Below are 25872 nucleotides of genomic sequence, written 5' to 3'. Positions count from 1 at the left end.
GTTTATACTGTACTTTATTTTGAAGCACTAAGTGATTTTTGTATCTATAACTCGCTTAGCCTGTTTACTAGTGGATAATAAACCATTTTCAGGGCGATATTTCCTGGTTAATAAAAATAAAAATAAACAAGTTAACAGGAATAATGATATCTGCATGACCAAGTAACAATTTAACACTCAGGTCTGATGGAGCACTGTACTACAGGTTATTCGTATTGTAAGATTTAAAGGTGAAGTTGTGGCGGACACAATAACGGACCTCGCACCCATCAGGACTGTATGGAAGGGGGCGTGGTCACAAGCATTTATTTGGTTGCTCAGCAACGTGTGTTAGTTTACAGTTGTCAACTGACAGTTCTTTTGGTCAGTTGGATTCCGCTGTCACGGAATAAAGACGTGTTTTACCAACCTCTGGAGTCGAGCCTCATCCTGCCACATTGGTGACCCCTTGTTTGAACATGTTTGAGGAAACAGAAGACATCTCGTCTTCATCTCAGCAGCCTCCGCAGCCCGCAAGTTCCGCTGCGGTTTTGAGGCTGCCTGAATTTTGGCAGGAGGACCCCGGCTCCTGGTTCCAGCATATCGAGGCGCTTTTCCGGCTACGAGCAATCACGGAGGATGATTCCCGGTATCATCTGGTCGTCGTCGCTCTGGGCCAACAGTGCACCCGGCGGGTCCTGCAGCTGCTCCGTGCGCCTCCGCAACGAGACAAGTACGCCGCGCTGAAGCAGCTGCTGCTCCGGAGGTTCAGCCTCTCCGCCTCGGAGAGAGCGGACAGAATCATCTCCATGCCGGGCTTGGGTGACAGGTCGGCGCCAACGGCTCCTCCATCACCACTTTCGGGACCCGGTCAGTGACTGTTTGTTTCAACGGACGCCGGTTTGAGAGTGACTTTGTCATCGCCAGTGTTGCTTTTCCTATCATCGGTGCTGATTTTCTGTGTGCTAACGGTTTGCTGGTGGACGTTGTAAACCGCAGATTGATCGATGCAGTGACTTTTATGACTTTCCCGTGTGAGACTGGGGGATCTGGACCGCTAGCACACGCTAGTTTTTTAGCAGCAGGTAACGTGTTCCAACGTCTGCTGGCAGAATTCCCGCGGCTGATCAAACCTGTTTTTTCCACCGCGACAACCAGGCACGGCGTCGAGCATTACGTCACCACCACGGGGCCCCCGGTTTTTGCGCGTGCTCGTCGGTTAGACACACAGAAATTAGCCATTGCTAAAGAGGAGTTTGCCTCTATGGAGCGTTTAGGCATAGTTAGACGCTCCAAGAGCCCCTGGGCCTCACCGCTCCACATGGTGCCCAAAGCAGACGGTTCGTGGCGCCCGTGTGGGGATTTTCGCCGTCTTAACAACGTCACTGTGCACGACCGTTATCCAGTCCCACACATTCAGGATTTTTCCGCGCATTTAGCAGGGACAACCATCTTTTCTAAGGTGGATTTAGTACGCGGTTACCACCAGGTTCCCATGAGAGCAGAGGATGTGCCCAAGACCGCTGTAATTACCCCGTTTGGGCTTTTTGAATTTCTGCGCATGCCCTTCGGCCTGAAGGGGGCAGCGCAGACCTTCCAGAGGCTGATGGACTCTGTGTTGCGAGACCTCACGTTCGTGTTCATTTACCTCAATGACATTTTGGTGGCCAGTTCCTCAACAGAAGAACATTTGGCACACCTCAAACTGGTCTTCCAGAGGCTAGATGAACACGGCCTTATTGTCAACCCGGCTAAATGCCAGTTCGGCCTGCCGGTTATTGATTTTTTAGGGCACCGGATTTCAGCTCAGGGTGCAGTTCCACTGCCGTCTAAGGTTCAAGCGGTGGCAGAGTTTCCCCGCCCGGCCTCGGTTAAGGCGCTGCAGGAGTTTTTGGGTATGATTAATTTTTATAACCGTTTCCTCCCTCGCGCCGCCCACCTCCTGCAGCCGCTTTATGGAGCCTTGCAAAAAAAGAAAGGCTGTGACCCAGTGGACTGGACACCTGATCGCATCAGTGCCTTTGAGGATGCTAAGTCTGCCCTGGCCAATGCAGTACTTTTAGCTCACCCATCACCTTCGGCCCCCATTTCTTTGACAACCGACGCTTCGGACATAGCAGTAGGGGGAGTCGTAGAGCAGCGGGTGGCAGGAGTTTGGCAACCTCTTGCATTTTTCAGCCGCAAACTACGTGACAGTGAGCGAAAGTATAGTGTTTTTGACCGTGAGTTGTTGGCGCTGTACCTCGCCACCCGTCATTTTCGGTTTTTTTCTTGAAGGCTGTTCATTCACGGCATATGTAGACCATAAGCCGTTGATATTTGCAATGTCTAAAGTGACAGAGCCGTGGTCCGCTCGCCAGCAGCGCCATCTAGCGTCCATCTCAGAGTTTACCACGGACATTCGGCATGTCGCAGGTAAAACAAACCTGGTGGCCGATTGCCTGTCACGCGCGCTGGTGTGCCCTGTAAACCTGGGAGTTGATTTTTCTGCTATGGCTGCTGACCAGGCTGATGACCAGGACATCGCGACTCTTAGGTCTGCTGGTACCGGTCTCAGACTAGAGAACTTGGCGGTAGAGGTCGGAGGTCCAGCTCTTCTCTGCGACATCTCCACTGGTCGGCCCCGTCCGGTGGTCCCAGTTTCCTGGCGCCGGCGGGTTTTCGATTCCGTACACTCCCTCTCACACCCTGGCATCCGGGCGTCAGTGAAACTGGTTGGGGCCAAGTTTGTCTGGCCCGGCCTCCGCAGGGAGGTTAAGGAGTGGGCAGCTGCATGTGTAGCATGCCAGCGGGCTAAAGTTCACCAGCACACAAAGGCGCCCCTGGAACCGTTCCCCATTCCAGCCAGGCGGTTTGACCATGTCCACATTGACCTGGTGGGCCCTCTTCCTCCATCGCAGGGTTACACGCACCTCCTCACCATGGTGGACCGTACCACCAGGTGGCCCGAGGCAGTGCCCCAGTCCTCTACAGGGTCAAAAGATGTGGCGCGTGCTTTTCTGGGTGCCTGGGTCTCACGTTTCGGTGTCCCGTCTGACATCACGTCTGACAGAGGCCCCCAGTTTATTTCAGAACTTTGGTCGTCGTTGGCAGAAGCTTTGGGAGTGCAGGTACACCGTACTACTGCATACCACCCACAAGCTAATGGCCTTTGTGAACGTTTTTACAGGTCCCTCAAAGCAGCACTGCGTGCTGCGCTCTCGGATGGTAACTGGGTGGACCGCTTATCGTGGGTCATGCTCGGTTTGCGCACGGCCCCAAAGGAAGATTTAAATGCGTCGCCCGCAGAGCTCGTGTTCGGTCAGCCACTTCGTGTGCCTGGAGAATTTTTGCCTGAAAGTTCAGCTCCGCAAATTCACCCAGCAAGCGGTCCCTTCGCATCAAATCGTTTTTTGACACCGGGGCCCATTCACCACTGTTTTCCGCGGACATTCATTCCATCGGAGCTCAAGTCGGCTCAGTTTGTCTTTGTGCGGCATGATGCTCATCGCTCTCCTCTACGGCCTCCATACGACGGCCCCTTTAGAGTCCTCGAGAGAGGCCCTAAGGTTTTTTTGTTAGACCTAGGAGGCCGCAAAGAGCACGTGGCACTAGATAGGCTTAAACCCGCACACACTGTAGCGGATGAAGCTGTGGTCCCGGCCCAGGTCCCCCGTCGTGGACGCCCTCCACTGAGACCTCCTGTCGATGCTGCAAAGGATGGACGTTCTAATTTACCACTGAAGACTGTTATTTTTTCTCCGCAGCATCCTGCTCACACTGATGCTCCTGTGGTGGTACAGGAAGGACGGCGCAGCCGTTGTGGTCGGCTGATTAAGCCACCAGTGAGGGACTGATGGGCCCTTCCAAGGACAACCTTCTGGGTGTTCTGGGGGGGGGGCTGTGTGGCGGACACAATAACGGACCTCGCACCCATCGGGACTGTATGGAAGGGGGCGTGGTCACAAGCATTTATTTGGTTGCTCAGCAACGTGTGTTAGTTTACAGTTGTCAACTGACAGTTCTTTTGGTCAGTTGGATTCCGCTGTCACGGAATAAAGACGTGTTTTACCAACCTCTGGAGTCGAGCCTCATCCTGCCACAAAGTTAATTTAGCAAGAAAATATATTTACAATGTTTATGTAGTTAATTAGCTATGCATTTGTGCTTTATTATTTAAATGTTTACATATTCAGATGTTTATACCAGCACAGACATTAGTTAAAACACTCTTTTGAATGTGTTTATTTGGTTTTACCTTCTTGTTGTACGTTTCCTCGGTAAGGTCATTCCTGGCTCCTGATTGGTTGGTTTAGTCACATGGGGTCAGAAAGAAGGAAGTTGTTGTTGTCATGGTGACTTCTGATGCCGGGAGCTTCAGTAAAAGTTCTGCTGGAGAGCCAACTCTCTCACGCTCTCTGCTGTTTTCTCTCATGAAGAGTGTCTGATTATTTCCACCTATCGAAGCCTCACGTTGCAGTATTATATTATATTATGCATATCAGACGTGCGTGGCAAACCACAACAGTCGGGTATGAAGAACTGAAGACAGTATTTCACTGACACCTAGTTGTTGATGATGCAAATTGCAACAAACTAGTCACTTTCGCTTCATTAATAAAGTTGAAAGATTTTATTAAACATTTTATACACGTTAAGCGCAATCATAACGTTGCTTGTAATCAAGTGGAATCATTTAATAAAAACCCACACACAAAAGGCATGCCCTTCAATGGCACGAGGACAAAATTTGCTGGCTGTCGCTAAAAAATGAAACCATAGCATCCATAACCCCCCCCCTCTCTCTTTGTGAGATGTAAACATGCAAATGTATTACAGGACTGTCTCAGAAAAATAGAATATTGTGATAAAGTTCTTTATTTTCTGTAATGCAATTAAAAAAACAAAAATGTCCTACATTCTGGATTCATTACAAATCAACTGAAATATTGCAAGCCTTTTATTATTTTAATATTGCTGATTATGGTTTACAGTTTAAGATTAAGATTCCCAGAATATTCACATTTTTTGAGATAGGATATTTGAGTTTTCTTAAACTGTAAGCCATGATCAGCAATATTAAAATAATAAAAGGCTTGGAATATTTCAGTTGATTTGTAATGAATCCAGAATGTATGACATTTTTGTTTTTGTAATTGCATTACAGAAAATCACAATATTCAAATTTTCTGAGACAGTCCTGTATAATGTAAACGAGTCGAGGTTTCAGATAAAGGCATTGTGTTTCTGAATATGATAATCGTAAATTATAATTATAAAAATATATACATAATTATAATTATTATATAATATAATAATATATATATATATTTTAGATTAAATCGAGAGTTTAACGCCGTCATAATTTATTTAACAAGACGCTTTTGAGTGCACTGCGTTTAACATGACGTCATATCCGGTGAGTGGGGCCCTTTTTTGTTTTTACGTATCCGCCATTTCAGTTTTTGAAGTAAGTTGTCATCGTAGGCTGGTTTGAAGCTATAATTCTGGCTTCGTACGGCATTGTATGATTGCTGGATTTGAAGTCCGGCTATATAAACAAAGTAAGATCCGTTTTATTGCGTGACTTGACGGCTGGATCGGCGGATTGATGCCCGCACGGCTGAGCTGCAGATGTCGCCTGTTCACTGAACGAGCTCTAGGCGCTAAAGTTTTTGTATGAGTTGAAGGGTCGGCCTGTGGATAACGGGAGGGAGAGAAGGAAAGGCCGTGGTTGAGAATGGCCGGTAATTTCGACGCGGAGGACCGTGGAGCCTGGTACTGGGGCCGGCTGAGCCGGCAGGAGGCGGTGTCCCTGCTGCAGGGGCAGAGACACGGCGTGTTCCTGGTGCGGGACTCCATCACCAGCCCCGGGGACTACGTGCTGTCCGTGTCCGAGAACTCCAAAGTCTCCCATTACATCATTAACAGTATCAGCAACAACCGGCAGTCCGGGCCAGGTGAGCACCCATGGGTGGGGGGCGTGGAGACACTCACACAGGGAATGGGACATTTCTGCAGGGTTTGCACCAAATATGCGCAATAATGCCTTTTCCCATCTCCAGTATGGGCCAGACAGCAAGACATTATTTAGTTTGGCGCTATATAATAATAATGTACATAATAGAATTGCACTGGACTTTTGACCTTTTTACCTTTTAACTACCTCCTTGCACTACTGTAAATACCTCCACACTCATGTATATACTGTATTTCAATCTGTGTAAATCATATAATCACAACTCATCAGTTCATAATATATATTATCATTCATTCATATCGGACCTGCACCTTAAAACAACAGTTATTTATTAATCTGCACTATGTACATATATATATATATATATATATATATATATATATATATATATATATATATATATATATATATATATATACATATATATATGTGTGTGTGTGTTTATTTCACTGCATAAGCACTTCTGGTTAGATGCTAACTGCATTTCGTTGCCCTGTACTTTTGACATGTGCAATGACAATAAAGTTGAATTTAATCTAATAATAATAACAATAATAATAATAATTAAAGTTGCAAGCAGCGATGAACGGGCCCTCACACCCCTGTGCACGTTCAGGCTGCAGTGGAAGCTTGTATGACTTGCATGTAGATTCTTCAGGCCTGAACATTTAGTGGATGACACCAGCCACGACTCTCTATACCAAACCATTCAAAAGTTATGGCAGAAAGTAGGAACTATCACATATCGACCAATCAGAAGAAGGGGCGGGGCTAATTCAGGCCAATGAAGGTCAAGTACTCAAAACCGAGTCTGATGACACTACGCACGAGTCTTTATGTCAAACCATTCAAAAGTTATGGCAGAAAGTAGGAACTATCAAATATGGACCAATCAAACGAAGGGGGGGCGCGCTTTTTGGCTTCTATCGTTGCCACGGTAACGCTTTTGACTGCGAAAAGTAATGCGCGTCGTCGCAGGATGCTTTTGATGAGGATATTTTGATGTATAACACACCTGGGTGCACGTTACGGTTCGGGCCGTATTAACTGCCGAGGAAATGGCATAAATTGCGCCGACTTCCTGTTCGGTTTGGGCCATGGCGCCAAGAGACTTTTCTTTAAGTTGCGACATGATACAGGTGTGTACCGATTTTCGTGCATGTACGTCAAACCGTATTGTGGGGCTTGAGGCACAAAGTTTTCTAGGGGGCGCTGTTGAGCCGGAGAAAGAAAGAAAGAAAGAAAGAAAGAAAGAAAGAAAGAAGAAAATTCCCACAGATACAATAGGGCACTGTAAAGGCTGAATTATGGTTCTGCGTCAAAACGACGCCGTGCCTACGGCGTGTGGTTTTTGTACACGCAGAGGACACGCCGTCATATGCGCCGTCACTGACGTGCACCTCCCGAAAATTGTAACTACGCGTCGAGGAGACGCCGACCACACGCAGACCGAGAGGGCTGTGATTGGTTCGTTTGAAAGAGAAGCATTTCCGGTTTCCGGTTTGAATCAGTAGTGAACTTCCAGGGCTTTTTTCTTCGTTTATATGTGATTTTTTTTGTTTTTGTTTTTTGCACAATAGTTGTCCTTATTTCTTTGATTTACTGTGACCGGAAAAAGTCGGATAAACCATTCAGAAAAAGATCGCTAACTAGTGGCCGCGGGGGGTACTGCACCGCGACCAAATGGAGAGACGGTGAACTCTGAACGATTCGTGATGGCGTCACGGGTGCGCCGTGTGCTCCGCGTGTGTGTGACGCAGAACCATACCCGCACCTTAAGTGCTCGGGCCCTAATAAAAATGATACGACAAGGCACATCTATATGGAACACGTTCTTTTTTTCATAAAACTTAAAAACGATGGGCTTTAATGATGGTGTGAGATAATATGTGTTGCAGACATCCTGAGATATTTTTTAATGTTTTTATCTTATATTTCGGTTTTTGACATACTTTTAGAAACATATTACATCTGCTACGGATCCACTGTTGATTTGGAATGGCAGAATATATTATATATATATTGCTTGTATATCCCTTTTCTTTTTCAGACATGCATAGATCTTTCATTGGTGGGAGTAAATTAACATGTTGAGGGAAATATGTGAAATATGAACATTAAAGGGCAATCTACTTATTCTGGACATCACCACCATCATGCCTGGCTCCATAAATAGCCTAGGTTGATGTTTCAATATTCTGAGTATATTAGAACAAGTGGTGACTTTTGAGAAAGAAAACTGATTATTTTGTTTCCAATTTTCCCTCTATTCCTCCCCCATTTTGACCAGGTTTGTCCCATCCAAGGTTCCGTATTGGTGACCAGGAATTTGATGCGCTTCCTGCTCTGCTTGAGTTCTATAAAATCCACTACTTGGATACCACCACATTGATAGAACCCATTAACAAGTCCAAGCATCCCTCCTGCATGAGTGTTGGCCTCGGTGGAGGCCCCCCGACACGCCTGGAGGATGAGTATGTCAGAGCGCTCTTCGATTTCCCTGGAAACGATGAGGAGGATCTTCCATTTAGGAAGGGAGATATTCTTCGAGTTCTTGAGAAGCCAGAGGAGCAGTGGTGGAACGCCCAGAACTCTGAGGGCCGAACAGGGATGATTCCTGTGCCATATGTGGAGAAGTACAGACCAGCGTCTCCGGGTTCGGTAGCAGGACCCGGCATGCCCGGTGGACCCCCAGGGGGGATGCATGGGAACTCTGATGGCTCTGCGTCTGGTGCACCGCTGCAAGGAGACCCCAGCCAGTACGCCCAGCCCACTCCTTTACCAAATCTCCAGAATGGACCTGTCTATGCCAGGGCCATACAGAAAAGGGTGCCTAATGCCTACGACAAGACTGCTCTGGCTTTAGAGGTAAATATGGATATATGTACTTTTTGTTCATCCCCTTACTTGTCTTTTTTTCCTTCCTCGGAAATCTGTTGAAGGACAGAAAATGATTGGGAAGAGGGACCACATCAGTCCTTTAGGCTTATCAATACTTTGTTCACATTTTTTGGTTTTCGTTCCTCATTATGCCTTTGGTTATTGTTTTTCTCAGTATTTGTTGAGCTGTGGGAAAAGGAATCATGGCTCTGCTAACTGCTGGTTTCTTGGTTTCTAATCTGGTCATTTAATTTGTATTCTGCATAGTCTGCCCTGTGACAATGGATTAAACTGCTTAAATTCTGTCCAAAATGGTTCTTTAAAATTTGGTTTTGTCCTTTTGGATTTAAGTTAATTCAGGACCACTTGATATTTCTTCCAGATTTGAACCAAATAGGGTACCAATTAGGGGTGGGCCAAGTCGTATTGTTCACGATAATACAGGTACAATTATTAATAAGGTATGAAGATTTCATATCGCGGTATTCTGACTTGTTGACATAATGATGTAATGCATTTCACGTACACTTATGCAGCATGTCGCAAATGATTCTCACCTGGACGCAAGAACAGCAGTGGAGAGCAAGCATGGCTGAAAAAAGTTTAGAGGAAGAGTTAATTCCCAGAAATGGAGCGACTTCGGTGGTGTGAAAGTGGCGTGAATACAGAGGAACAGAACGAACAATGCAAGAAGACTGTATTAACAAAAGGAGGAAATGCATCGAAATTATTTCAACAGCTCAGACACAAGCACCCGACCCAATAAGCGGTGTGTAAAAGCTCAAGAGAAGTGCTCAGTGGCTAATGCTAGCCACAACACAAAACAGTGCGTTTGTTCAAAATGACGTCGCTGCATATTTTACTAGATGTACTTTGTATGACAACAAAAGCAAACGCTGGAAAGACAACCTTGAAGCAGTCACCATTTGTTTGGCAAAAGAAAGCTCGTTGAAAAGCTGGACCCAAGACATGACAGCCCATCAAGGACATATTTCTCCTGGCTCTATATAGAGAACAGTTCCATAATATAAGGTTGCCCTCTCCCTGAGCTCTGCAGACGACTACGCTTCCACCATGGACTTATTCACGCTCAAGTAGAACGAGAAAGGCCTATCTAAGCTGACCGTTCACTACATCCATGGGGAGTAGAAGCTTCATAATGCCCCCTTTGAGACGAGTTATGTCCCCAACAAACACTCCGGGGGGGGGGGTATTCCCCACAGTTTGATGGACTTTCTCCAGATGTGGAATTTAAACGAAAAGAAACAAATGTGCATTAATGCAGATAGCGGGGCAAATGTTTTCAAAAAGCTGTCAGACTGAATGACTGGACAAGACTATCATGCTTTGGGCATCATCTTCAAATTGCCATCGGTAAGTTTGTATCCATCTATTACTTCACGATCCCATGTGTTGTACTTTCATATTTTATTAATGAACTGCTGAGTCTATAATCAGGTTTCCATTACCTCTAGATTTGCGCAAAACCCACATTTTTTCACCAAACCCAAATTTGAAAAAACTCCCAAATTTTGCAAAAACCTTATTGCGGTTCCAGGAGGTGGTTTTTCAGGCGATTTGATAATTCACTTTAATGCAAAAGTGTAATGGAAGCTCTTTTACTGCATTTCCATGTCTCTAGCCGCGCTGAAGGCGATGTAGCCTGTCAAATTTAAAGTAATCAAAATCTAGTTCCCAGCTGTTTTTGGCCTCATTAATACGATGAAGTTGTGCTTTAACACGTCTTATTCATTATGCATTACATTAGGGGCTTTACCTCTGAATAATAATTTCATTGATCATCTGCTGCCTTTATCATCTTGCAGTTTCTTAACAGCCGTAGTGGGGGTCGCAATAATTTGTCAAAGACTAAAGATGTTTTTGTCCATCTTCTTCAATGTTGAGATTTTCTTTTGAAGAGATGTCTCGCAGGATGAGATACAAGCTTTATGTTTATTAGAAAAACACGCTTCCATTGAAACGCCAACCCCCTCAGAGCTACCTCTATCATTCATTCTATGTTTCCTTTGTGCAAAAGGGTAATAGAAACACAATTTATGACTGTTCCCAAGTATCAACAACTTGAACTGTTATGCGCATGCTGTAACAATGCTAAGCTTTTGGGTACTGTAGGCGATGTCATCAGATAACATGGCCTGCTCAACTACAAAAAGGCCACGGTTACATGATGTTTTTTAATTTAGAATTAATTATTACGATAAACTATTTTCCTTCGAGTTTACATGGAAATAGTAATTCCAAATTAAGGTTTACATGGAAAACATGTTTGATGGTCTTTCTCCAATTCCTCTACAGGTCTGGGGGTTGGGAAGGTTCTGATTGGATAGGGGGGCGGACCGGAAATTAAACTACCGGAAGAAAAACAAACTTAGCCGCTACAACTTTGAAAAGCTCACAAGTTTTATGTTTCCTGTTTCCATCTGTTCTTTTAATGATTTCTTTTTATTAAATAAATGGTCTCTGCTCTTGACCAGCGTTTACTGCGTGCTGCCATCTTGAAACTTTGTTTGGAAAACCAGCCCAGCGTGGAATATAAGCGTCATGGAGACAGACGGGCAGGGAACGAGCAGAAACAAAGAATTAATTAAAGAGGAATGAGTGTAAACATGATCACGGAATTATTCTATTAGGATTTAAAATCAGAATAAACCAGCCACTTACTTCGGGATTAAGTTTAATTCGGAAAGGCCATTTTCATTCGGAATTAGGTGTTTACATGGTAATTTTTACTCATTTTAAATCGGATTAAATTTTAATTCTGAATTAAAGAGGAATTCAACTTCCCATGTAAACGCTCAAAGAAAATGATCAAACTTAACATTGACACTTCTTAACACTAAAATAATATTGTAAAAATGTTTGTTCATTTTCACTGAAATGCTAATCACACAAATGGAAGAAAAAAAAATATTTTTCATGCTAAAATAATTTAAAAAAATCTCACTCTTGCCCTCGCTCACTCACTGATGCAGAGAGAAGTCAAAGACCCGAGGATTGACATTGCTGTGGGAGTTTGCAAGAAGATCGTAAGTATGTTTTCTTTCAGCTGGAAGAGGCAGCAAGCACTTCAGGATTAACAGAAAGAGCTGAAACTGCCTCCTTACAATTTTATGCTGAATATTTGAAGACAAACTTGTTTGTGACATGTTGAGGGTTGTTTTTGTTATTTGTTCTTTTACTGCAGTGAACAGTCTTTGACGTTTAATATTTTAAGTGCATATGTGTTTTATGCTGACAAATACAGTCATAACACTTAATTGTGTACAATTGCATGTTCTTTGAAATTAAAATATTTTGAAAATGTCATATTAATAAAAATATTGTGTCATATCACCAAAATTGCTTGAAATGTCGTGATATTTTAGGGCCATATCGCCCACTCCTAGTACCAATATATGAAAACTGGCCATTTTTGGATCTTTTTCTTTGCATGATAAGGGTTCCATCTTGACACATATGAAGAAGATGGGAGATTTTTGTCACCTGTACTACACAGCCAGTACTTGCCAGAAATTCCTGCAGCTTTTTCAGTGTTGCTGTCGGCCTCTTGGCAGCCTCCCTAACCAGTTTTCTTCTCGTCTTATCAATTTTGGACGGCAGTATTACGGACGGTAATGTCACTGTTGTGCCATATTTTCTCCACTTGATGATGACGGTCTTCACTGTGTTCCATGGTATATTTCATTCCTGGGAAGTTCTTTTGTAGCCTTCACCTGACTGACATCTTTGAATGATGAGATCTCTCTGATGCTTTGGAAGCTCTCTGCAGATCATGGCTTGTGCTGGAAGATGTGACTACAAAGCTGTCAGGAAAAGCCTCCTAGAACCGCTGAACTTTATTTGGGGTTGATCAGAAGCACTTTATTTGGTGACAGGTGTGTGCTGACTCCAATTTAACATGAGTTTGAATGTACATGATTACATTTGAACACAGCCACATCCCCAGTTATAAAAGGGTGTGCAGATTTATGCAACCATATTATCTCAGTTTATTTTTACTTTACCTCCCTGAAATATTTCTGTTTGATTTTCAATTGTGTTGCACAGGTTATAGGTCACACTAAAAATAATGTTTTTACATGACAAAAACCTGGCATCGGAACAGGGGTGTGTAGAATTTTTGTATCCACTGTATGTGTGAGTGTATGTGTGTATAAGTGTGTTGATTTTTATATATATATATATATATATATATATATATATATATATATAATGTGTGCGTGTGTAATGGCTGAGCACGTTAATGCATTAATCTAAATTCGTTATCGTTGACAATTATTTTTCTCTCTATGCAGTTTTTATTATTTATTGTTTTATTGTAAACGTCCATTGCTCTCTGGCTTTTATTTAGTAAAAGTCCGTTGTGTTGAGCCTAGAATGGTGCTTATTGCTGCACTGCTCACAGGAAATGGAAACCGTCAGAAAAGAAAAGAGAGGAAGATAGCGGGATAAATAAACATAGAGAACGGTTCAGAACTTTTACATTTTCATTTTAAAGACGGCGCAGTCGACAGAGCCAAAGTGTAACCACTGCTATGCTGAACTGTCTTATTATTATTATTATTATTATTATTGCAGTTTCACGGGTCTGAAATACTACTTAAATGTGATACACTCTGTTGATGCTGGCAAAACATTCAAAGAAACAAGTGGAACGATGCTTCGGCGGACTACGTTAGATGCAATGTGTGGTTGAAGAATAGCAGAGGAGTTAAAAAAAATAATTTCTAAAGAACTGCACTGGAAGTGTTTTGTGTGTACTGTTTTTGATTGAGATTCTCATTTGACTGTATATAGTGTGATAGCTCGGGCGGGCATTCATCAGTGAAATATTTAGGACTCTGCAGCGTGGATCCAAGCAGCTAACTATGCGTTTAAACCCGATGTCTTCTCCAACAGAAAGCCATGTAGTTCTTTATTTTTGTTGCTGTTGTTGCTGTCGTTTATAGGTCTCTGTTATGGGTGAGTTAGCGGCGTTGCTGCGCTCCTCTGCCTTAGCGGCAGCCAACAAGGACAACTCAATATACTCCTTCGTGTGAGAAACTTTCAAATGTCCTATCAGCTTCGTTGTGTTGAAATGATTTTATAATCAGGATTTTATAATCAGGGGGCGTGGCCGGGCCACGCCCCCTTGGGAGACCTGGGTCTGAGATCTGGGATCGCAATGCTGGCGGCGGTTTGTTGTTGTAAACGTCATCAGATCGGCCCGGTTTGAACTATTATTTTCCGATATCCGATCAAATCCGATAGGGCCATTATTGGGCCGATACCGATCGGTTGCCGATCGATCGGTGCATCTCTAGTTTTCTGTTGTAAACTGCTTTGTTTTCCTTTTTGTTCACTTTTATCTCACGTTTCATTTAATAAACAAATAATTGTCATGCTTTAGAAAAATCATTAATGTGGGGCACGGTGGCGCAGCAGGTAGTGCAGCCGTCTCACAGCAAGAAGGTCCTTGGTTCAATTCCCGCCGGGGACGCTGTGGGCGCTGAAGTGCGTGTTAGTTTCCCCATGACTTCAGTGCCCACACCCTGGGTGGGGTTGGCGAAAGGATCTTTCTGTGTGGAGTTTGCATATTCTCCCCGTGTTCCCTTGGGTAGCAAGGTGAGCTACCCTCACAAAAACATGCACACAGTCCTGGGCTACACATGCCCCCTCTGGCCAACCGGGGCGCCAGATGGGGTGGGGAGGATCTGGCCGGAATAACGTGATCCTTCCATGCGCTACGTCCGGCTGCAGAAACCCCACCCTATCTGGTGAAAAGATGCGGCCTGCTCACTCCTCAGGTTAAGGAGGAGACCTGAGCTCAGTGCAGGGCCCTCCCGGGGTTGGTAGAGGATGGCAATGCCCAGGACTGTCAGGTAGGAGCACTGGGTGATAAAATGGGGAAAAAACCGGGATAAAAATATTTTTAAAAAAAAGAAAAATCATTAATGGTTTTTTTTTTCAACTTTTTATACACATATAAGGACTTTGCTTGAAAGTTTGACTGAAAATATTTGCAGTCAGGTTTTAAACCCAAAAGGACATGCAACTGTTCCATATTTTCAAGGGAAACAAATATTTTGAGGTAATTACATTATTATGGAAAGACTTTGCCCATTAAATGTACACTAACTATTATTTCTGTGAGGCATCATCATCATTATTTCTGTGAGGCATCATCCTCATTATTTCTGTGAGGGGGAGCACAACTCTGATCACACACAGAAAATCTGAAGTCTCTCGGACAATGCAAAATGTAATACAATGCATGTTTCTTGGTGCCAGCCAGTGGCACTAAACCATTTCCTGCAGATGTGTTCAAAGTTGGACTCCAATCATATGCACCAAATTTGGGCCACATTAAACAATGTATGGCTGAGTTACGACCATTAACACGGTGTAAGACCCAAAAATGTTATATCTGCCCCTGCTTCTCTGCTGATTGTAAACAGCAAATATTTCTATAATGGTTAAAGAAATTCATCAAAGTTCAAAAGTTTGTAAAATTCTGTATAAATTTAGGAATCATTCTGACATCTAGAGATATATTTCCCCTAACTTCGGTGACAGTGAATCAAGAATTAAATGTCATAAAAATATATGTTTTGTATCCAAAATTTAAAAATGTAACTGTATATTTAACATTTGACTGATCTGAACGAAACTCACAGGATTTATTGAACTAAGTGATATAATATTCGGTATGATTTAACATTCTCAAAAGTATAGAGTGATGAAGTTCTATGTTGAAGTCTATGAAATTTTGACCTTGGTGAATGGGATCTGATCCTTGAATCTCCCCTCTCAAGGACAAAAAGAGTTTTGAATGAATTTCAAAACCATCCATTTCCTGTTTCATGGCAAATGACATAAGGCACATAATCTCAGGATGATCTGATGAAGCACATCGTAAATACAGGACATAATGTGACAAAATGAAGGGGAATCCCGGATTCTTGTTCAGAATGGAAGTTCCCTTAAATATACAAATATTGGTTCAGATTGGACAAGGCATGGGCAAATTGGAATAACTTCTCTATCGCTTTTTGTGAAAGGAATGTGATCCTTGAATCTCTCCTCCCAGGATTAAAGAGGTGATTTTTTTTTAATGAATTTTTGTCGTGTGTGTGTGTGGCAAAAACATCAACTTCCTGTTTCATGGCGAATGACACAAGCACCTTAGTTGTAAATCCATGGAACTTTAAGTGTTAGGTGACAGTTTTGTGTACATTCAGTACTAATTTCAGGCTGATCTTTATTAAGCGCGGCGTAATTACAGGACATAATGTGGCAAAAAAAACATTGTCCTTTCATCAGAAGGTGGCGCTATGGAGTTCATCCAAGATTGTCATATCCACTTGTTCAGAATGGAAGCTTCATTAAAGCTTCATTAAATGCACGACCTTTGAGTCAGATTGGACAAAGTATGTGCAAGTTAGAACAACTTTTATGTTCATGGCAAAACTCTGAACTTTGTCTACTGTTTGACCAGGTTTGAGATGTATCGGCTTATCTCGCTTTTAGCCTGGATGCATAATAGGAAACATTACATTTCCTGTTGCAAGCAGGTGGCACTACAATCAATCCTAAATATTCCACCATACGTAGATGTCTTCAGGCTCAGACTATAATCATACACATCAGTTGTGGACCAGATCAAAGACTGTATGGCTGAGTTGCACCCAATTGTTGTTTCATAGAGAGTCTACAAAATGACCTCAAACTTCGCCGCATCATTACGGTCAAGCCCTCTGGTAAAAACTTTTAGTGTCTACCATGTGTCTAGAAGATTGTACAAAAAAGGTTTTGATCCAATCTGATCAAATTGTTAAAGTACGAGACCTGGAAATGACCAAAATACATGAAAAATTATATTTTCTGTTCAAAATGCTGGATTTCCTGTTTGAGTTAGAGCATGGGTCCAAGAGACATTTTTGTAGGTCTTATTCTGATACAACAGACACAAAGCATATTGTCGGGCTCGTCGAAAAACATGAAGTAGGTGGCGCTATTGAGCCCATTGCAATATGTGCTGCCACTGACAAGAATAACAAAAAAAAATCAGGACATTTTTGATATGTGCATGCCAACTGCCCATTTATTTGTGCGTTTGAGGTGGTTATGGTTCTATCTGAGGTGGTTCTGTTTGTGTTCGGGGTGGTTAATGGTGGTCAATGTTTTGCGACTCCAGCTTGCATGCAAAATGGTCCACATTTTTTTTTTAAGGGTGTTTTTTTTTCTGAATTTTTTCAGGGATGTGACAGTTTAGTTTTTTTTTCTGAAGAAAATCAAAGTTTGTTGATCAAGTTTGTATATTTTTGTATAATACAGTTGGAGACTTTTACTTAGCAAAATTTGGAGGAAAATAAATACAGCCAAAAGTGGTGGAAAGGCCAGTTTTACGATTCATCTAATTCAAAGTCAGTTAAAAAATACTTAATTATTCCAGAAGGGAAATGAATGGTTGCATTTTCACGATTTAATACTCTTCAAAGATTAATTGTACTAAGTTATTGCTGTCAGCAGAAAGGGTGTCCTGTAGCGGTCTGTGCTGCAGCGGATCTGAAGAAGTCTATGAGTGAAGACTGTTGCTGAATTACTGTGTTGTGAAGAGGATCCTCGCGGTTGTCCATGATCATTTTATGAAGTATACTCCTTTGCACAACCAGCTCCAGGATCTCCAGAACAATCCAGAACAAGCCAGCCTTCTTTATCAGTGTGTTCAGTTTTTATAAGTCACTGGCTCTGATACTGCTCCCCCAATGACTGGAGATGTGATGGCACTCTTCATGACAGATGTATAGAATATAAACAACATCCAGCTGCTTTGTCCAGATGACTGTGGGTTCGTTCAAGTAGGTGTATAATGAGCTAATAAAAGTGTCTCCAGGACTTTCATGATGTGGGATGTTAGGGCTACAGGTATGTAGTCAGTTAGATGAGAGAGATGAGTCTTCCACAGGACTGGAATTTTCTTCTGGTTCAGGCTAAGGTTGGAGAAATGAGATACTGTTGAATCCCACATAGCTGATCCACACAGGCTTCCAGGACTCTATGGCTGGCGCTATCCAGACCTGCAGCCTTGATCTAGTTCAGTCTCTCCAATTGCCTCTTCAACTGACTGCTAGAGACATACAGGCAGGAGGGGAGGTGGAGGAGGCCCAGCATATCCTGTTGTGGTAGAAGACAATGATGGAGCAGCACCAAGATCCATGATTGAAAGTGTGACAAAGAGCTGAGTTGTGACAGGGAAGCTGTGGCTCAAGGGAGGTCTGTTTGGCTGGGGCGGGAGAGAAGGATGTTGAGGTTGTTTCTGAACCGAACCTGATCACCGACCCCACACCTCTTACATTCTTCTGCTGGAGCTGCTTATCTAGCTTCCTCATATACACCCCCTTGTTGTCTCTAATCTTGACTTTCAGTTGTTTTTTTACTGTCTCAATAATTATCTGTCTCTCTCCCCTGGGGCTCTTTTTACTTATTGAGAATCTTTTTTGGGTCACTGGTGATCCATGGTTTGTTATTAGGGAAGCACTTCACTGTTCTTGTGGGGATGATGTTGTCCACATAGAAGCTGATATAATCAGCCACACTAAGTCATCACATTAATGCATTCTCCATGTGGCTCACAGAGAACACCCCAATCTGTAGCCTGAAAATGCCCCTGCAGAGTTTCTACGGCTTCCTGTGACCACCTCCTCAGCCTTTTTGGTTACAGGTTGCGTCTGGGTGATGCGTTTGTAACTGGTGGAGAAAAAGACCAGATTATGATCGGCCTCACAGAGAGCAGGTCGTGCAGAGGATCTGTATGCATCTCTTACATTAAACTATTCTTAATGTTTGTTTTCTCTGGTGGAACACTTGACAAACTTAAAATGTTTGAAATGTGACAGAGAGAGAGATACATGAAATCATGTGACTGCTAGAAACATGCTGGGTTGTTGTCTGTAGCTTAGCAACGGCAGATCTGATGACATCACACACGGGCGAACCGGGCAGCCACACCGGGCGGCATTTATTCGTGACACATGGGGAGCGGCACGAGCACTAAAAAGAAAAAAAGTGTTTTCTATTATCTATCATGTCACTGTGTTGGGAATTGGCATATTGGCGCTCCCTGCAGCAGCAGGCGCCTGTACTTTCCGGCAAGGTGCTGTGCTCAGACCACGGCACACGCTGTGTGAGAAGGACGGGCGGCCATATTGTCTGAAAACTGGGCAGAGACGCAGCAAAGTTGGGGAAGTCAAGTATACTCGTATTGTCAATTCTGACATGTGCAACACAATACAGAGTGTCAACTGGTCAGGAAGCTCTTAATGCACATGCAGGTGGAGTGAGGGAGACTCACGTCCCCTAGTTTGTCAACCAGTCTGTGAGGGAAGTTGGTATTAAAAGCTGTAGTCCACAAATAGCATCCGCACATTGGACCCTGCTGCTCGAGGTGTGACAGAGCAGCATGGAGGGCTGCGGTTACAGCTTCCTCTGTGGATTTAGTGGCTCTGTAGGCAAACTGGTGGAGATCAAAGCCAGTAGGGAGAAGCGCTGTGATGTGACCCCCAGACCAGTTTTTCAAAACACTTCATCACCACTGGGGTGAGTGCCACTGGCCAGTAATCATTACAGCTTGAGATGTGAAGTTTCTTGAGTAGGGGGATGGGACAGTGGACAGGGCCAGGGACTGGTTGATGGGACTGGTAAAGACACCAGCCAGCTAAGGACACGTCCAGGGACGCCATCGAGTCCAGCACCCTTCCTTGGGTTGACAGCCCGCAGTGTGCGCCTCACCTCGTGCTCCTCCACGACAAGGGTTGCGGTGTTGTGGGACGCTCGTGCAGTGTGGCTGCCTCTGTTGGCTTCACCTGGAAGCGGGCAAAGAAGAGGTTCAGTTCCTCTGCCAGTGAGGCGTCGCCTCTGCAGCTGCTGCAAGGTTGGCCCTGTAGTTGGTGAGATTCTGGATTCCCTGCCACACCTGGCGGCTGTTATTACTGTCAAGATAGCCCTCTATCCTCCCCTGTAGTCAGACTTGGTCACGCTGATGCCTCTTTTTCAATTCAATTTCAATTCAATTTTATTTATATAGCGTCTAATACAACAGAGTTGTCTCTAGACGCTTTACAGAGACCCATACCCAGAACATGACCCCCGAGCAGTTATTACATAAACAATGGCAGGTAAAAACTCCCCTAGTGGGAGAAAAACCTTAAGCCAAACAGTGGCAAGGAAAAACTCCCCTTTAGGAGGGAAGAAACCTTGAGCAGGACCAGGCTCATCAGGGGGGACCCTCCTGCCGAGGGCCAGACTGGTGGGTCAGGGACGGCAACAACAACTTTTCAGGTTAGATCGGGCTGTGCTGTAGATGGTCCTGTCCCCAGACCTGAAGGCGGTATTCCTGATCTTTAGCAGAAGCTGGACCTCCCGATTCATCCAAGGCTTCTGGTTGGGGAAGACCCGGAAGCATTTTTCTACAGCTACAGTGTCTATACAGTTCTTTATGTAGCACACCACACTGTCTGTAAATACCTCCAGGTCCTGATGTTCAAAGACATCCCAGTTTGTCCTGTAAAAACAGTCGTGCAGCTGCTGTGAGGCATCCTCAGGCTGGGATTTGATGGTTATTGTGATGGTTGGCACAGTTTTCCTGATGGGAGCATAGGCAAGAATTAAATGCAGTGTATGAACCCAATGGTAAGGTGGCTAATCTTACTCCTAGTCTGTTTTGTCCCCATTACTGATGAGACCCACAACAGTCGTGTCATCCGCAATCAAGCGAAGAAGTCGTTTACCTGGTTCAACAGAGAGGTGAAGCTGTCACAGGTCTGTGGAGACATTATTACAGTTGGACATGCTGGTTTCAACTTCCTCTTCCTTTCTCTCCACTTTACTCTTGTTTTACATCCATGATGTCTCATCTTCAACTCGTGGGGGATTTGGAGTCTCAATCTGAGTATAATTTGGCTGCTCTTTTGTAAACAACTCATTAATTGGTATGGTTACTCATCATAACAGTTGCTAAAAAGCAACACAGCATCCATACCAGAGTGAATACTTATTTAAAAAAATCTATGGTATCGATAAAAAAGACGATGTTGAAAATCTTTTTAAAAAAGATCATTAACGGGGGGCAGAGTTCTTATGTTTCTAGGTTTTGCATGGGCCCACTTTGCCAAATGTAATCAAAATGCATAAGTTTCTTGCCTGTCAGAGATCAACCTGAGGGAAAGATTAAAGGGGACCTATTATGGCATTTAATGTCTATTTTAAACAGGCCTTGAATGTCTTAAAAACAAGCTTTTGATTGTTTTTTCTATATAAATTAGAAATTCAGCCTCTGAGCCATGTCTTTATCTTCCCATTCTCTAACCTCATTATCTATGCGGGATTCTGAGTGGACGGGGCTATGATAATGAGGCTCTGTGCTGATTGGCTGCCTGAATGACGCGATACACCGCTACGAAAAAATGGTGCAAGCTCCGGCCGTAGGCTCTGCGTTCTCTCAAAAGAAAAGTTAATTTAGTCCTTTCAGGAGTTTTCAAAACCGGCACTTTGTTAACGCTACCGCTACTCTTCGACGCCATCTTCATTATTTGATAATCTCACACCCAGCGCATGTGTGAATTCAATTACATGACTACTGGGATTATAGTTCACAGGGCGAAAATGTAATGATGAAAAAAACAATCTTTAGACATACGAATCAATTTTTAGGAATTAATATGAGAATCGATTTGGAGCGGGCCTCCCCTGGCCGGGGGGTGCACGGGCGGGCGCGTCGGCGGGGTGGCACCATTCCCAGGTGTCTATGTCTTATGTTGTCAGTATGAATGGGGGGATGTTGGACCTTTTCCCCTTTCCCTCTGGGGGCTCCGGGGGCGCCCGTGGAGGTACGGTGGGGCCCTGGCCCAGCTCGGAGGGCCGGCCCCCGTCTACTGGATGGCCGGTGGGGGAGCGTGGGTGTCTTACCAGGGCCGGCTCTGCTGGTCCTGCTTCCTGGCTTCGGCCTCTGCTCCCCCTCCTTCCCCCCCTACACGATTCATACGCACATAGGCGATGGGGCGGGGGGTCCGGGTCGTGGGGGGCATTGTCCCGCGTGGCCCGGCACTCCCCGCCTCACGTATTTAACAGCAATGTAGACACTGCACATTCAACACTTAATAAATACATTTGACAAGGACACGTAGTTCGGGGGGGGGGGGGGGGTCGGTGTCAAATCGATACTTGGCCCTCCCCCTCCCTGTTTTTATGGCATTAATCACATGCACTCAACACCAGGGGCGGGAGGGGGTCCCACATCACCCGCGTTCCCTCTGGCGGTGCTGGACCCCCCCCGGGGAGGGGGAAACGGTGCGTGACTGTGTGTCTGTGTGGGTGAGAATGCGGTGTGGAAGGGTCCTGCCATGGAGGATTTGAGCCTCCATTGGCAGGACAACAAAACTTAATAATTTATCAATATTATATTATACAAAGATTATTATTATTATTATTATTATTATTATTATTATTATTATTGTGTATAGTATATCTTATTATTAGTATAGGTATCGGATAGGTGAATGGATGAATGAATGGGATGCCCTGGGATGCCCTGGGATGCCCTGGGGCCCTCCGTTGTCGGGCCTGCGCGGGTATTGCCCTTTTGGGGGGTTCCCTCTCTCCGGGCCTGTCTCCGGTCCCCCCCGCTGCCTCCGAGGCGGGGCGCAACACAAACATATACATACACACACACACATAGCCACAAAGACATGTACGCACGCACACACACACACACACACACACACACACACGCACGCATGATCATATACATACACGCATACACGCACAGACATACACACTGGCTTGTTCACCTGCATGCTTGCTCTGTCGTTTTTGGGGTTTAGCTTAGCTCAGACTGCGATCAGATCTCAAGATTTGGGTCGATTGCTGTTCGTGCTTTGGTCGGCTCCGTGCCGGTTTCGTGTTTTGTTTGTGGTTTTTTTGTTGCAGATTTCCAGTGCTTGACGTGTCTCCGTGTGTCCCTGCTTCCTGGATTGGCAGTGGATGTCGTCCCCCCCCCCCCCCCCCAAAAAAAATCACTGGGTTTGTATGTGTATATTTATGTATGTGTATGCATATGTGTATATATATTAAATATAGTAATAAAACACATATATATGCCTTTGGTTTCTACCGTCATGGTATCAATCATTAATATGTGTGCAGACAAGGTGAAGAAAAAAAAAAAAAAAAAAAGAGAATCGATTTGGAATCGGAAAATCGATTTTTTTTTTTCAACATGGGCCTATTTCAGACTGCTTCCTCCTCACAACACAGGGACACAACAATGGAGTGTCTTCAGTCAGAGGTTTCTTCAGATCCGCTGCAAAATAGACCACTACAGGAGTTTTTACCTGTCATTGTTTAACATTCCTGGGCGGTCGTGCTCTGGGTCTCTGGAAAGATCCTAGAGACAACTTGTAGTGTAAGAGCTACAATACAAGCTACATGAATAAAATTGAATTGGATAACCTACAATGTCTCTTTGAAGAGACTTTAATGACTTCTGCAAACATTCATTTCCTTTTAGGGATTAATAAAGTATTTTTTAATTGAATTTAGCAAAAAAAGCTGCTACTTCTATGATTGAAACTTCTGGCACCAGTGATGTTGAACTTTGCTTACATAAACATAAAACCCTTCTAAACATGTCATGTTAAACACTCATTTAATTACTGACTCAATAATCAACTAGGAAACATTTTGAACTGTTCTTATTTATGTTTGGAATTCATATGACTATGGTAAAAGTTGCTAAGAGCTAATGCTTTGTTTAAATATTGAACAAGTAAATGTACAGTATATTGACTTACCAAGTTGCCTGTCTCTCTTACATAGTGGTCCATAAGGCCACCTGTTTTGGCTTTCTTCATTTTTTATTTTTGGCTTTTCTTTAGATCTGCTTGCTGTTTTTTTTTCCAAAGATTTGACCAGTGTGGTTGCAGATAACCAATGCATTTTCACATCATTTTGTACTTCATCAAAGCGTGCTCCGCTCTATTGTTCCATTCCTGTCCGACTCCTTTTCTGTTGTTACAATTGCTGTCAGGAATCAAAAAGAGTCAGAGGCAAAAGGTCAGTGAGCCAGAAAAAATTTAATCCTGCTTTATATATTTTTATGTTGTTTGCCATCATTAGGTGCAGGTAGAACACAAAAAGGGTACACAGGGGCTTAAAAACATGTATTGCAAAATAACACTTGTAATCAGATTCAGATGACTTTATTGATCCCTTTTGGGAGGTTTCCATCTCACACACTAAGCACTGTCATATACAAATAAAACACCCCAAAAACCAAACACCCATATAAAGATAAAAGATAAAAACAAAAATAGAAATTAAAAAAAAAAAAAAGTGCAGTGCCAGAAATAAAATATGGATAAAAAAGAAAAAAGTGTGTTATGTAATATTGCACAAAGATATTGCACTGTCCGGTGTGTTTTTGGTCAGACTCACTGACTGACCCCCCACAGTCCCTCTGGTCTTCAGTTCTCCTTTGCCCTCCTCCTCCCCAGCGAGGACTTGAACAGTTTGATGGCACGGGGGACGAAGGAGTTCCTCAGTCTGTTGGTCCTGCACTTTGGAGAAGCCTCTCACTGAACCGGCTCCTCCGGCTGCTGATGTGCAGAGGGCTGGCGTTGTCCAGGATAGCCAGGAGATTGTGCACAGTTCTCCTCCCTGCCACCGTCTCCAGAGGGTCCAGCTTCGTCCCAACCAGATCAGCTTCTCCAACCTGGAGAGGTCTGCCCTTGCAGTGCTCCCTCCCCAGCACACAAGGGCGTAGGGCAGGACTCCGGGCAGGACGCCGGCCACCACAGACGGATAGAAGTACTCAGGAAGTACATCCTGCTCCGGGCCGCCTTGTACAGCTTCCTCGTGTTGCTTGTCCAGTCCACAGCCCAAGATATTTAGAGGTCTGCACGACCTCCACCTCCTCCGCTCCTAACAGCTCCTAACAGGACTGGTCCATCACCAGTTCCTTAGTCTTTGAGATGTTCATGATATTATTCCTTTGACTGTTCAGACATTATCCTCATGGACTTGAACTTTGGAATTGTTGTTTAGGCCATGCTTGCTCAGGTTCATTGATATGTGGTCAAATGTAGTCACGCCTGATTCCCCCCAGCAGCAACATCACAATGAACATTTTAAGACCATACATTTGTTACAAGTTTATTTGCATTTCCAAAGCAAAATGTCTTTTTTCACATGCCAGTAAGTTCCATTAGGTGGTCAGACATAAGGCACAAACTGAAGACATGATCATGGCTTTAGAGGAATTATGAATGCCATTTTGAAGTTTTTATTTTTAAATCTGCACATACATTCTGCACTTACACGGGTAAATTCAAAATGTCACTTATAACTCATCATCATATATGAGCTATAAGAGAACTATCTGTATGTTGGTGTTGGGTTTCCTTCAAGTACATGTCAAAAGTGATCTGTGTATGGATATGCTCATTTGACAGGTCAATGTTGTTGGTAAATGAGGAGAAAGACAAAAAAGACAACAGATCACAAAAGCCACAGAACACAAAGATAAAACATTTTTTATACTTCATTTGTTTACAATGGGAAGGCATTCTTGCGATGTTACAGAATATCTCTTGGATACTGATGGTGTGTAGCTTGGAGTCGTCTGCTGATCAGATATTGAACTAACAACATCTGTCAAAATGATTCCATTCAAATTCAAACCTTTGTTTTTATTGTTGAAATAGCAATAGCTCTACTTGACACTGTTCAGATCAACCATTATTATTTGAAGGGGTAGAAGAATAATGCTGTTTGTTTTTTGGGGTTTACAATTCTTTGCACTTTTCTTTGAAATCTACTATTTAAAACCATTATCACCAAACCCCCTTTGACATTGGGATTAGTATTCCTTGTCAGGCGGTTGATCAGTCTTTCTGATCCAATTGGATCGGAATGCAAGAATTGGTGGATCTCAAATTTTTACAATTGTTGCGGCAAAGAATAAACCAAAATTGCCAGTCATCTCAAGTGATTGAACC

The 25872-nt window shown here is 43.7% G+C and overlaps 1 protein-coding gene across 6 annotated transcripts in view; it reads left to right on the top strand.

Annotated features, from left to right (window-relative positions):
• The first annotated feature begins 5400 nt into the window (after window positions 1-5400).
• The window catches only part of crk (v-crk avian sarcoma virus CT10 oncogene homolog), a 54466-nt gene continuing 33994 nt past the window's right edge, over window positions 5401-25872 (top strand). For 2 of the 6 annotated variants that reach the window (XM_061718643.1, XM_061718642.1), the window contains exons 1-2: window positions 5401-5918; window positions 8229-8806. In XM_061718643.1, the coding sequence (XP_061574627.1) occupies window positions 5699-5918; window positions 8229-8806 (798 nt within the window). In that variant the 5' untranslated portion in view covers window positions 5401-5698. Of the gene's footprint in view, window positions 5919-8228; window positions 8807-9200; window positions 9263-9354; window positions 10193-11811; window positions 11948-25872 lie in introns of those variants that run through there. The other 4 variants (XR_009782476.1, XR_009782474.1, XR_009782475.1 and 1 more) reach the window with 4 other exon arrangements.

Source organism: Cololabis saira, chromosome 4 (genome assembly GCF_033807715.1).
Source record: "Cololabis saira isolate AMF1-May2022 chromosome 4, fColSai1.1, whole genome shotgun sequence".
In the NCBI taxonomy this organism is placed as follows: domain Eukaryota; kingdom Metazoa; phylum Chordata; class Actinopteri; order Beloniformes; family Belonidae; genus Cololabis; species Cololabis saira.
Note: the sequence above shows the minus strand (reverse complement) of the source record. Positions and strands in the feature narration are given on the sequence as shown.